Genomic DNA, 14150 nt, shown 5'->3' with positions numbered 1-14150 from the left:
CCTATCTCCCCATCTAACTGCACAGAGTAGAAACAAGACACTGCTCTCAACCCAAAAAAAAAGAAAAGAAAAAATGTAGAAATAAATCACCTTTTGATTTTTTGCACTGCAGGCAACAGCTGCCCCCTTTTGGTAACTGTGAAACTAGGAAACGGCTTGTGGCTATTAACATACCATCACGGGCAGCTAGTCCAGGACTGGGAGGAATTGCGCACAAGGTTCTGTGGAAAAAATGGAGAAAGCCATGTCAGCTCATTCGAGAGTATCTAAAAGTCACAACAGAGTAGTATCTTTCTGGGGGCAAATACAATGTAATAGTGATCAAGCTTTCAAGTTCTCCAGAACTCTTTTTAAGGCAGCATGTTAATGAAGTTGGGACTGCAAACTCTTGGGGTTTTGCCCATTTTGCTTCATACCATGGGAGGAGAAGGCAGGACAGCTGCCAATCAATCAATCAATCAATCAAATACATACATACATACATACATACTTAAAAGAGAGAGAGGAAGATGGAAGGTGAGTGTCGTGCCCCCACCACCTCAACACAAATCCTGGCTACGCCCATGCTTCATACCCAAGTCTTGCAGAAGAGTTCTGGAGAACTTGAAAGTTTGAGAACTGTTTCATGATATTTTAGTTCCGTGAAAATCTACAACTGTTATAAACACTGAGTGGGCTGAGAGATGGTGCAAGACTCCCGAAGCCCCCACCCCGCCCTACGTTGCGCAGTTTCCCCCCCTAAAAGTTGCAAAACGTGCCAACAGCTGCGTTCGGACCGTTGCGCGTCTTCAGGCGCTGGTGCGGGAGGCGCCCTCATTTCAAAGAGCAATTCCTGGAGTCCCAGCGCCCAAATGCATTGCTGCGGATCGAAAGGGAAAGGATGCTGAAATTCAAACTCCACCGGCAGGCTCGCCCTCTGCTACTTCTGCGCTTGCTTTCCCAATGCCAGGACCGTCCGGGGCATTCACTTCTCTCCTTCCTCGGATGGGTCTGCCGGATTTCTGTCCCCGAAGCGCCGCTTGCTTTGCGCCACAGATCTCCAAGCTGCTGAGCGCAGGGCCGAACCATGCGCGGTGTCCCCCTTGCTCTGACCCTGCACGCAGCTTTCATTTTATTTTTGCTTAGGGTTTTCAGCCTCCCTACTGTAAACTCGCGGCTCCCTTTGCAAATCGCGAACGAGGCGCTCGTGGAACTTACCGCTTCCCTTGCGGATCCCCAGACGGAAGCAATGGAAGAGCAGAGCAATCTTTGCAAGGCGAGGTCAAGTTTTATCCCTCCACCCCCAGGTGCTCTCTACACCTAGCCGTCCTTTTCTCTCCCCTTTCTAAGTCACGGACTGCGCTGCAGCGCAGGCAAATCTTGCATCGGCCGCTCACCCCCAATAGTGGCCGTGGGGCAGATTCTCTCCTCCGGCGAGGCGCAGAGACAGCTGTTGCGATCGCCGAAGCGCCTTAACGCTTTCCGACGGCTGTTGCGCTTGCACCGATCCTGGACTACGAGCGGGCAGCCAGGCGATCCCAGGAAAGCCCCTTCTTCCCCTCCTAACCTCCGCCTCCCGCCCCGTGCACACTTTTGACCGGGTGCCTGCGGAAGGAGGTGCGAATGACGCGCTGATCGACGCCCCCCCTCGCCCTCCAAACCAAGCCAACCTCGAGGCTTCGGGCGGAACTCCAGCTGCTGCCCATTTGAACGTCGAGAGTGGGAGGGAGGCGCTTCCCAAAGGAGCGGCGGGGCGGGTGGCTTCCTGACCCAGAGGAATGTACCTTTAAGGTGAGGAATGCGGGCCAGGAATGTCAACAAGCAATTACACACTGGGGTCAGAGCTAAAGCCAGAGGAGACTGGGGGCACAGACCCACCCTACTTTGCTTCCCTTTCAGGCTGCTGGGGCAAAGCATGTCCTCATAGACAACGTGGATTTAAAGTGCTTCCCTCATTCATTGCCTGTGGTGTGGGCTCTATCTCGACTAATGTTGGAGTTGATTCTAAGGAAATTGACTTGTTTTCCATTTACCAAACACTGGCTAACGTTTGATGGAGTTATCCCAGTCTCATGTCCCCGCAAGTATGTTATCATGAACTACAGCCACAATTCTCAAATCCCCAATCATCCCATGGCTCATACATAAATGCATGCATAGTCTCCCAAGATGCTTATTGAACCTTTATACATTTACTCCTAGAAAGCGCCTTCATTGCTGTGGAAAGAATAAGCCAAAAGGGTTCTCAAACTGTTAGGCTTGCATCCATTTTGATTAGGGATTCACAATGGTGGTCTGCGGTGGCTGAAGACAGGAGATAGGGCATAATCAAATTAAGCATTCACTCTGCTTCTTAATTGTATTTCAATTGCTTTTCTTTCTTATAGTCTATTATAGTTTGAATTCTATGGAATTCAGATTGCAATACAGTAACAGGCAATAAGTGAGTAACAGCCGCAGCAAATAAACTACAATTAAAGCTTTGACTGCATCTAGTACAGCATATTACAACTGCTACAACAGGCAGAAAAACTATTAACTGGTGTACAAAGACTCAGGTGTGTGTGGCAAAATGTTTGGAACCACTGACCTAGATGTAGCACAGCTCCCTGCCTTGTGACAGGGGCCCACCAGCTGAGAGACCAGAGAACAGGTAACACTCTGTAACTATATGAGTGGGCTATTACCACCTGCTGGCAGATCCCATTGTAGCAGGCTTCAGCGTAATCTTATCCTGAGGACTAAATAAATTAAGTGATCATGGACCTTGTTCATCTGCAGAAGTTGTGTAGTTACATTTAAATTCTAGCCTTTGCTAGTAACCTAGTCACAACGTGAAGTGTATGATCAATTCAGAGCTGCACTTCTCTGTGATTGAAGGCCATGCACAAACAGGCTCAAGAGTAAAATGTTTTGATGTAAAGAAGATTCACAGCACAATCTTATGGATGTTTATTCAGAAGTAAATCTCACTGTGACCAATAGGACTAACTGAGCAATTCCAACCTGCAGCTGCATATGAAGATCTGACAGCAAGGGGGTGGGGGAAGAGCAGTTTCTCCTGCTTTTTGCTGCATCCACTGAGTTGACTCAACAGTGCCTGGGAACTGGGTCCTTTAGGGGACCACTCCTGCTTTGTATCCCATATCCAAAGCCTCCATCACCTACCTCCAACCTGAAACAGGGTTTTGTCTAACTATCAACAGTGGGAGAACCAGAGGCAGGAAGTTGTCACCTGCCAGATTCAGCAGCAGTCTCTGCACCTAAACACACACCATCCTAATCCTTCCCAGCACATCATCATCAGGAGAGGGGTGAGGATTGCAGACTGGGCGAGTTTAGCAGTAGTAAATAATAATAAATAATAAAATAAATACCGGTAATAAAAACAAAGAGAATCAACATACATTTTTCCCCAAAAGGAAAAAGGGTTCAAAAAAGGAAAAGAACAAACAAACCCACAATTCTACTAGCTACAATAACTAAACAAATCTATTTCTTTCTGTGAAGTCCTAAATACTTCTGAAAAGCCATTTTAAAATTAGACACATAAGAAACTTAAATACAGATTTTTAAGCCAAATAATTGAGGCCTTTATGGGCTACTTAATGGGGACGAAGATTTAAATGAATTGTCGTGTCTAGACTGAATAATTTCTTAAGAGATTGAAGTAAAAATCCTTCTATCCAGAAGGCATCATGCCTTTAAACTTCTGATCAGATCAACACAGAGAAAGCTGATCTTTGCAACTTGAATAATGATAAAGATGCAATTGGTTACACTGATAAGGGATGAGAGAAAGAAAACAAACACTGCCCAGACCATCATCTGAAGGCAAGCATGCAATCCAAAATGCAAGACAGGAAATAAACCTTGATTTATGTACTTAAGTAGTTACATTCTGACATGTCAACAGAATGTATTTTCAACTAAATAGTTTAAGATTACAGGCTTAGGTTAGAGTGAACAGTATGGATTTCAACAGTACTCAACAACTATACTATGCTGTTCATTCCAGCACAGGTTCTTCAAAGAGCTTTATCATTTCAGGAACTTTTTCTTCACCAAAGCGATCTTTTAGGAGAAAATAAATAATCTGTTCAAGCTTTGTAACCTATGAAAGGGTAGAAAAAACAGCCATTATAATGGAACAATTTTGTTTTAAGTCTGGGGGGTGCATTTCACAACAGGTAAAACTGGTAATGCTCAGTGAAAGGACCCAACCAAAAACAAAAAAGAGGTATTCCTGCCACACACAAAGTCAAAAAAATAAATTAGAACAATTAGAACCCTCCCCACAAACAGGCAAGGCCAGCAAAATGCACACATCAACAAAACCAAACATGGGTAGCTTCCCAGAGTGGCTGGGGAAACCCAGCCAGATGGGCGGGGTATAAATAATAAATTATTATTATTATAAAACACTCCTAACAAAAAATGGAAAAAATAAGCAAGCACACAACACACATACTAAAAAGCAAGAAAAAGCACACTTAGCAAAACCTAAGCTAACTAGTTTGTAATACTCAAACCTATCTACATCATGATCTCAGGTTGAATGCAAATGCACCTTCTGTCAGAAGGGAGCTTTTGGATCCAAACTCATCTCTCAAAATGAACTGAAATATACTGAAAATCAGTTGGAAAGCTGATGAAATACAGTAACATTTTGAAGTCAATATTGTTTGCCATCCAAATTTCAGCTAGAAAACAAATGCTTAAGTTTTATTTAGGAGAATAAAGTGAGCTGGGCAGCAACCTCTTAAAAAACATGTTTTATACCAGTGTCTGATGTTTCCATAACTGACAGTCTTGCTACCTCTTCAACATCCATGATGCAGTCTGAACAGGGGCAGCCTGTCTTGTTTCACCACCTGAGGCAAAATGGGAATTGCTGCCTCCTGCTCCTGCCCATGGCACCCCACTTCTGCCACTGCTGTGCCCGGGCTCTTGCTGAACTTGGCAGGATCCAAGGTGCTCCTCTAAGAGTTGCCAAGCCACAAATGGCATGCAGGAATTTCTTGGCTCTTGCCAAACTCAGCAGGATCCACGGTGCTGCTCACTTGACTTCTCTGGCTGACAGCAGCAACGCTGTGAGCCAGAACACCTCCTTCTCAGTGGCAGAAGTGGTGGGGTGGGTGGAGCGCCGCCTCGGGCACTTCTGCTGCCTGAGGCAAGCGCTTCACCCCGCGTCATGGGCGGATCAGATCTGGTCTGAAGGTGGATACAAAATACCAAAATAAAACAAACTTGCATTGGCTCTGCAAGCAATCAGGATTTGGAAACAAAGAGAGCTTCAACTCCAAATTGAAACTTACTTGCTTTCTCAGCTCCATACAACAGCACTTAGTGTTCTTTACACATCCTGAAAGAAAAACAAATTATATAGCTTCTTGTAACACCACTGAACAGCAATAAGGCTGCCCATAGCAAGGCATTTCCAATTTTGTAAAATAAAGTACCGACTAAAAATTTGTGTTATGTGGTAACAAACTTTTCAAATCTTTATAATAAGTATGTGGGTTACATTTTAGCAAGAAATTACCTCAGGGTAAATTACTTACGATTCTCAATCTTGCTATCTTTTGCCGAGTTTTCGATTACTAGTTCATCAGCTACATTCATAGTATTAGTTCCAGATTTCTTTTTGACAGTTACTATATGAATATTCTTATTAACTCCTTTCACTGTAATTGTCACACACTCATTCAGTAAAAAACTTTTCAGCTTCTCTGCTGCTAAGATGGAGCACTTTCCATCCAGTTCCATAATTCCTAGAATACAAATAAACCTTAAATTCAAATCTATGCTACTGACAGTTTACAATTCTAGTGCTTATAAATCTGACAGTTTACATTGCTTTTCTTAAAATCAGTGCCATTAAAATAATGAAAACTACTCTGTTCATATTTAAATACTCAGTGCCATTAAAATAATGAAAAATACTCCGTTTATATTAAAATACATTTGCAATCCTTCTTGCACATGAACTCTGCCACCACATGAATAGTTTTTGCAATGTTTTTAAGACAGGGGTGGGGAACCTCAGACCTCAAGGCCAACTGTGGCCCTTCTAGTCCTCTGTCTGGCGCTTAGGATCTATCCAGGCCCCACCTCTTCCTCAGCCAGTGTTTCTGCCTAGCTGGAATGTGCCCTTGAAACTTTGATAATGCCTCTTGCTTGCCTGGTTGGAGGATAGAGGAGTGGTTGAATGTGTGCAAAACTACCCTACAGTCAAAGGAAACATTTATGTTTCCACCTGCTTTTACCTCTGGCATGTGCCCTATGGAACATTTGACAATTTTAATTTCATATTTACATTCCACTTTTATTCTCCAAGGGATTTCCACAAGAAAATTACAAGATAACATTAGCACTGCTTATTAACACATTAAAATTCAAGGCTCTGTATACATGTGAATATATATTCATATTAAGGCATTTGGTTTTTTGACAAATTGCTCTAGCTGGTTTGCTACCTGCAATGGAACACTTGAGTATCTGAAAAGGTAGTTCCAAGTAGGGGGCAGTTATAGGTAGAAGCCTAGATAATGGCAACATTTCCACATTTCCATAGTCTGCATATGCCACTTTGACTTCTGATACACAAACTTCCAGAACGACAGCACGGTACCAAGTGTCATCACCTAAAAAAGTGAACAAAATTTAAGACTTACCATTTTACGTTTTAAGAGGCTTACCATTATGTGAAACTGTATATCCTGCTTAAAAGAGATTTCTCTTAAACCTGAAACCAGTAAGCATTTCCCTAAAAGCTAGATTTTCACAACTTAAGGAGATTTGGAAATTATGATTCACTGGACTGCCTTTAGATGATGTGATACCGCTTGATTCACATTATTTGGCAACCAGAAAAGTCAGCTTACTTGTGAGGAATTTACATTACAAGTTCACACCACTTGGCCAGAAAAGATTTAAAAAGACTGCAGAGTGAATAGCATGCCTCCCTAGTTTGAACCTAGACAAAGTGCCCCTAAATGCTGAAATACTATCACTGTAGTTCTGGACATGTGTCTATTGCTCTATCAGTACATAGATGAAAACAGCAATAGGGATTTTCAAGTCTTGGTTGTATGGCCGCTACTCCTTATGTTATTCCCACCAGGGTAGAAGAGATCTCTACAGAGTTAGAGACAGCCACACCAATTAAAGATGCTGTTCCTTTTTTAGCAACCCAACTCTGGACTATCTTTCTCCTAAGGAGGCAACTGATTCATCGGACCCAGAGAAAGAAGCGAGGATGTATGCTGTCAAATTCCGTGCCCCCAAAAAAGAATTAGATGCTTCAGATTACTGAAGGGCTGTATGTATAATCCATTTGGGTGGTCACTCAGTTACTGTAGTAGTAAATGTTACAACTTGATAATAAGGTCTTCACCATATTACCCATAGTATACTACCCAAGAAAATGGTTCTTTCCTGTGATACCATTTTATCCAACTAAGCTGTTATGCAAGAAACTGGGAGTTACCTATTTTAAACATGATAGTGTGAAATTCAGCCATCACCTCCCTCTTGTAGACTACGAGCTCTATAGGCTTATTTTAGACATTTTAAGAAAGTAATTAAAATATTTTCCTTTTTATGAAGTAATCTTAACATTTTCTAATACACAAACACACACACTTTTTCATTTTTTCACCTGTGAATCTGGCACAACAGGGTTCACCAACTTTTGGCTTGAAACTGTAATCATTCTGAGAACTGCAGTAATCTGCAAGTCCAGTCATTAGCTTATGGAGTCTCTGCAGATCCACTAAAACATAAAAGAAGTGTAATGTTTTGTATCTTCTACCACTCACCTATTCTGATAAAGTCTATGAGCAAATACATTCTAGCATCTAGAAGCATGCTACTTAAGCTAAATTTCCTTGGATAACATATTAATAATAAAGTAGCGAATTTGCAAACCTAAAATATTTCCTTTAGTTTTATTTTTAAAAGTATGGTAATCAGTACTGCCTTTCTTTCTTCAGTAACTCAAGTTCCCAAATTATAAAACTTTCAACTAGTGCAGGTTTTTTTTTAAGTCCTTGCACACTTCTGGTGCAGATACGTAACAATGGGCTTCTTCAAATTGAAGTTTAACACACCATGGGGTCATGGTTTTAGAACAATTCATAAATAAACCATAACTCTCCAAATCTGAATGTCACATGGGGAACTTCTAGTCTTCTTACAGGCACTAAAAAGGGAAGGGAATAATGAAGATTTGTGACCAGATTTTGTCGTGGTCATTTACATAGTGAAAAACATTGTTTTCTATTATGACTGAACGGGGCCCACATACAGAAAATCTATGGCAACTTACAGCATTCTGTAGTTCTTACCTTTTATTTTTGTGGGTACAGCATAGAATAAACCAGGGTTTGTCACATCTAATACATGAACAGGCACAGTTTCACCAACCGGAAATTCTGTTGTTGTCCACTGTATGCATCCTGCAATATTACACACAAGTGAAAATTATCTGCTAAGCACTTTTATGTGGCTGACCTTGGTTATGAAAATTACCTGCCATTAGTTTCAGGATGGAGTCTACATTACAGAAAAGTGAGACCTGATCCCACCTGAGTATGGACACAGAGGATGCGTACCGGTGGAACCCGAATCCCTGTTCCCCATCACCTGTGCATGCATGCATGCAAATAGCATGAGGATGCACACAGAAGAAGTGGACAGGGTTATGGAAGGCATGCATGGATCTTCCTGCTCCCTGCAATCGCCCCTTGCGTTACCTGCATGCAAGCAGGACAGAGGAAACAGCTGGGGGAATCCTCCACATAAAGGCAAAAATCCACAGTGTTGGGCCCAAGGGATGCAATGTTTTGTATGTTTCCTTTCCCCTCATCAGTTTTTAATTCTTTTTTTCTTAGAATAACTTTGCAATTATCAGTAATTCTAGATTGTGATCCTTAGTAAAGGGACCCCTGACCATTAGGTCCAGTTGTTACCGACTCTGGGGTTGCGGCGCTCATCTCGCTTTATTGGCCAAGGGAGCGTACAGCTTCCGGGTCATGTGGTCAGCATGACTAAGCCACCTCTGGTGAACCAGAGCAGCGCACAGAAACGCCATTTACCTTCCCGCCGGAGCGGTACCTATTTATCTACTTGCACTTTGACGTGCTTTCGAACTGCTAGGTTGGCAGGAGCAGGGACCGAGCAACGGGAGCTCACCCCATCGTGGAGATTCGAACTGCCGACCTTCTGATCGGCAAACCCTAGGCTCGGTGGTTTAACCCACAACACCACCTGCGTCCCCATTGTGATCCTTAGTAGGCATCAATTAAATATCCATATTGCTGAAGATATAACAAAAAAAGCCACGGAAATAGTAGTAGGGTATACGTACCAACATATATTGCCAGACAACGCATCTGAAGCTTTACAAAACAGATTATTTATGTGCCAATTGTTCTGACAATTATATGCTGCCACTTATAAAAGATGTGAAGCCAGTGGATGGGCACAGTCAGCACTGGACAGTGCTTTTAAATAAGACATACACAACTCTCTCACACACCTTCAACGCATAATTCACATGTACACACTATATACACTATCTCCCCACTAGCTAATCTGCACAGGAAGTAGTGGGGGAATGGATGTTAATCCCTGCCCCTTGTGTTCTTGATGCCGTGTGGGAACACCAATCTTGTCTGGATCAGAAGCTTTTGAGGAGGAAGTTAAAGGCTCCTCTCAGCACGTGCAATGTGTACATTTCTCCTGCTGCTAAGCTGCATGGGAAGAGCTCTCATTTCCCCCATCACCCAGAGAGAATGGCCAAGGGCTGCATGCTGCCCTTTGGTTGTCCACCTGTGGTTTACAACGATGTGTGAATTAGACCATAGTTTACAGAAATAGATGTTACATAGCCTGTTGTGAAGGGAACAACTCTACACAGGTAATGAATTTCGTGATGTTTAATTTTGAAATCTATACTGTTATTGAAGCATACTATTGCTTGTTCTTTCAGCTCATCTATGGAGAACCACCAAGTTTTATGCCCATTTCCATCAATGTGATAACATTCATCAACAGAAAGTTCAAAACGTACCTGGTGACTTAATAATTTATCACATTTGCTGATTGACATGCTTAACACCACAGCACATTCCCTATACCTACACAAAACAGACAAACTGTATGCAGATTCTTCATTTTTAAAAGTTAGTAACATTACCTTGGGAATCACTGTCTGTCAATTCACCTGGCTGCACATTCAGATCCGACACTATTTCCTTTTTCAAAGCTAAATTATTCTTAATTAAATATTCGCTGATCACTATGGGACTGCTCTCAGAATTGTCAATAAGCTCTACTTCAGCACCATTTGTCGTTAAAGAAACTACTCTGGCCTGAATTTTCTTCCCAGCTGTGAACGTCTCAAGTGTTGTTGTAGCTTCTGCTGTCCATTCCTTATTTATGGGTCTTACACCTGAGGGGGAAAAATATTTAAGCAGCCATTAGGGACTCTTTAGACAATGCTCTTGATGTTACTAAGGCTGCAAATCCCTTATTGTTACTAGAAAACTTGTATCTCAGTAAAAATGAATAAATTGTACTATAAATATATTAGAGGATTTTGAAAACCTTAGGGACCTGTTATCATAAATTTAAAATCTTTTACATAAATATGTAAAAGATTTACATATGCAAAACGTAGGAATATCCAAGAATAAAGACAGTTTCAGTATTTAGTAATTTCTAATTTGGAACAGTTTCTGGGTCATATTTATCCTACACTACTCTGCTGGTTGTGGCTTAACTGTTTTCTTACTCCTATTCCCTTAGGACAATTTAGCCTGAGATACAGGCTTCAAGTGTCTAACAGATTAACATTTTGGATCTTAGATTCAGGAATACACCTTAAACAGAAATATTGTTTAAAACAGTGTAACTTTATATCTTATTTGCAGTTCAAGAGATTTCTACTGAAGTAAGGTAACTGTACCTGACAGCGAACATTCAATTGCTTGAAATGGGAGTTTCATAAAGGTAGATGTAATCTGTCTGATTTTGTCCAGAGTTACCTCTTCGTAGTTTCCATAATCTACAAATAGAACTTTAAAAGCTTCAAATGAACTGGCTTCTTTCACCAAAGCCCGATACCATCTACCATCACCTAAATTAAAATAAGACAGAAACAAAGATCTTGTAATATCCAATAATTTACAAATAATTTACTCTCTCATTAAAAACAGTAGTCTGATCTTTTGCTACTTGGGTGTAGACATATATAGCAGATTGATGCTACCCCTATTTCAAAGCAATACCATTTTTAGTCAGACATTAAAGTTACTCTGTCATATTGCAGGAAAAGTACTAAGATCCTATTCAAGGATAATGGATAATAATAAAAAGAAATATATACATATCAAGACCTATCTTCAGCCCTGGCAACAGCTTAGTGAGGAGACTCTTCTTTGCCATCAGAAGATGGCAGCTTCCCTCTGACATGCCCCAGGGACATTTTTAAGGAAGTAGCTGCTAGGAGAACTGAGAGGGTATTTGAGGCCTTTTGAGTTTAGGCATAAACGCTGGGTGCCTGGGGTGCTGTCTAGGTACAAATGGTATCAGGTTTGGGGCTTCTTTGGGATATTATTAACTGACCTATTGGTAAGTGGTGTGCTTACTTCAATTTTGATACATTTTATAGGAACTGTTAATTCTTAAGAATTATCACATTATGTATTACCATCATTATACTATTGCGTTTTTACTGTTTACTTTTTTGCAAACTGTCTTGAGCAGTATTCATATTAGCATTATTAGCATGGAATGAAATCTACTGTTTCGTAAATTGCGACAATGCAGTTCTTGCTCCATTGCTCTGCTGGATGCCTTTCCTTCTAGGGAATTGGGGTGAAAGGAGCCAAGGCCATGAACTGCATGACGTTTCAATTGCTCAGTGTATGTCTAAATGCACCAGGTGTTGGAAGTACTCAGTTGGATACTTTCCACAGCAAACAGAGAAATGTGATTTCTATAAAATATCAATGAAATACAGAAGAGAATGAGCAATAAGCAAACTTACTCACCAGAGAAATAAGCACAGCACACATCTCCCTTTGTAACTTTGGAAATGTTTGGGGCTGTTTTCTGGCAGTATGCTGCTAAAGATATATTGAGTTCTTCCAAAGCATTCAAGCCTGCAAAATTAAGATTGAAATTGCAACACTAACCACTGTCAAAAGTTTAATGAGAAAAGTCTAGAGGCCTTCCTTCCAATATATGGCTTAAGTCAGCTAACATCTCAACCTTTTCTAAAACAGCTAATATGGAAGAACTCCACCAAGCAATACTGCTGCTACAGAACTGCTACATAACCATATGATAGGAAGTTTGAATAAGTGTACCAATGATGGTGCTGAGTTTGAAAACAGTTTATAAATACAGTCAAACCTTGGATGTCAAACTTAATCCGATTCAGAAGCCTGTTCAGCTTCCGAAATGTTCGACAACCGAGGCGTGGCTTCTGAGTGGTTGCAGGAGCTTCCTGCACCCAAGCAGTAGCCATATCGGACGTTCGGCTTCCGAAAAACGTTCGAAAACCGCAACACTTAATTCCAGGTTTCTGGCATTCGGGAGCTGAAACATTTCAAAGCGGAGCCATTCTGGAACCGAGGTTTTGCTGTATAAAGCTATTGAGCAATAGGACAAAATGTACTGTTACTGTTTGCATTCCCCTCCTTTATTGCACTAACGGGGGGGGGGGGGGAGAACCAAACAAGATGCATGCAGGAGAGTGACAGAATTATGCCCTCTTAATATTCACTGTGCAAAATGGAAGAGGTTGCTCCACAAGATGAATGCTGTCTAAGTATAGTTGTTTGCACAAACAACTATGTGAGTGAAAAAAGCAATGACACACCTGTCAGGTTTCTGAATCATACTTGTTTGAGGACACTGGATAGATATGTAAATAACAGGCTAAGTGTTGGGGCATGTGACTGAAAGAGAGCTATAGATGGCTGAAATATAAAAATTGATACACAAGGAACAGAACACTCAAAGGGAAAAAAAGAAAGATGTACCGTTATTGTCTAACAATTGGCAATAGAATTTGCTGGGGTTGTATAGCACGCAAACAAACACATTTACCACCTGCTTGGCTGTTAATGTGACCCTTGACCAATCAATTTTGTCCAGCTGTTGACCTATAGATAAATATAAAAATAACCATTAGGAGTTATGTTTTTTCAATGTTCATTCTACTGGTGGAAATGTAACAGATCCCCATCAGCAAAGTCTAATATATTTCCCCATTTTTAGTTTCAGAGGGCGATTTGGGTAGACGTTGTCTATTATAGATTAGGTACAACAAATATGTGATTAGTAACAGTGCAGCAGCAAAAATAATGAATGCTGTTCCTAAATCTGAGTCTTATTCAGTGTTGTAATATTCACAGTAAATTACTAATGCAGGTCAAGTCCTCAAGCTAGTTAGTTTTCACATACTCACCACTCATTTTTTGCAACGTTCCAGTGCTTGTTTCAAGCACTGCTGGGACAGTGGCGGCTTCTTCCACTGCACATCCCAACTCTAAAAGATATTTAGACACATTTATTGTTGGAGTCCTGGATTCATCTGTAAGTTTGACCACAAAAGTTTTGTCCTTCTCATTTATTACTCTTATAGTGAGTACTTTATTTTGCACCAGCTTCTTCATAACAGAAGTTGATTCTGTGGACCAGGTTCCAGATGCTGGCTTTACACCTTGAAATAAGAGACGGGTTTAAAAAATAAAATAAAATAAATTACTTCTTTACAAGTTAGTTATTTTTCTTTGGAAGAGAATTTTCTTTGTAATGATATAAGTCCATCAGCAATAAAAGTATATTTCTAACATTTTCGATCAGGTAACCAATTATCTGCATACCCAGCACATAATTCTCTATTTCATATTCCTGAAACAACAAAATGACACAAAAATGTTCCTTTGTAATCAGAACAGGCTTTACTAATATCTATGCAGTGTTGACGCAATAACTTTTGCCGCCTCTGGGGAAGCACCAAATGGCTACTAACGTTTTGCCTTTTCTGCTGCTGTGCCTCCTACAATGTTTGCAAGAAGTGTCAGGCAAGTCTGCTCAGAGAGAACACAGCTCTGGGCCATTGCCTGGCATAGTTAGGACTACCAGGTCAG

At 41.1% G+C, this 14150-nt stretch overlaps 2 protein-coding genes across 13 annotated transcripts in view; both read right to left on the bottom strand.

Moving 5' to 3' along the window:
• VWA2 (von Willebrand factor A domain containing 2) overlaps positions 1 to 2803 on the bottom strand; it is a 33790-nt gene extending 30987 nt beyond the window's left edge. For 3 of the 7 annotated variants that reach the window (XR_014007840.1, XR_014007841.1, XM_081192893.1), the window contains exons 1-2: positions 1198 to 2803; positions 91 to 221 (exon numbers count right to left, since the gene is read on the bottom strand). The gene's annotated coding sequence lies outside the window, so the exon portion shown is untranslated. The other 4 variants (XM_081192896.1, XM_081192895.1, XM_081192897.1 and 1 more) reach the window with 4 other exon arrangements.
• A 1029-nt stretch (positions 2804 to 3832) lies between these two features.
• The window catches only part of TDRD1 (tudor domain containing 1), a 28509-nt gene continuing 18191 nt past the window's right edge, over positions 3833 to 14150 (bottom strand). For all 6 annotated transcript variants that reach the window (XM_081192846.1, XM_081192847.1, XM_081192848.1 and 3 more), the window contains 11 exons: positions 13466 to 13720; positions 13038 to 13160; positions 12042 to 12152; positions 10955 to 11125; positions 10184 to 10438; positions 8331 to 8441; positions 7643 to 7756; positions 6459 to 6626; positions 5544 to 5753; positions 5298 to 5344; positions 3833 to 4093 (listed from right to left, as the gene is read on the bottom strand). In XM_081192846.1, the coding sequence (XP_081048972.1) occupies positions 3989 to 4093; positions 5298 to 5344; positions 5544 to 5753; positions 6459 to 6626; positions 7643 to 7756; positions 8331 to 8441; positions 10184 to 10438; positions 10955 to 11125; positions 12042 to 12152; positions 13038 to 13160; positions 13466 to 13720 (1670 nt within the window). In that variant the 3' untranslated portion in view covers positions 3833 to 3988. The remainder of the gene's footprint in view (positions 4094 to 5297; positions 5345 to 5543; positions 5754 to 6458; positions 6627 to 7642; positions 7757 to 8330; positions 8442 to 10183; positions 10439 to 10954; positions 11126 to 12041; positions 12153 to 13037; positions 13161 to 13465; positions 13721 to 14150) is intronic.

Source organism: Podarcis bocagei (genome assembly GCF_964188305.1).
Source record: "Podarcis bocagei genome assembly, chromosome: 4".
In the NCBI taxonomy this organism is placed as follows: Eukaryota; Metazoa; Chordata; class Lepidosauria; order Squamata; family Lacertidae; genus Podarcis; species Podarcis bocagei.
The sequence above is the reverse complement of the archived record's forward strand: the minus strand, read 5'-3'. Positions and strand labels throughout refer to the sequence as shown.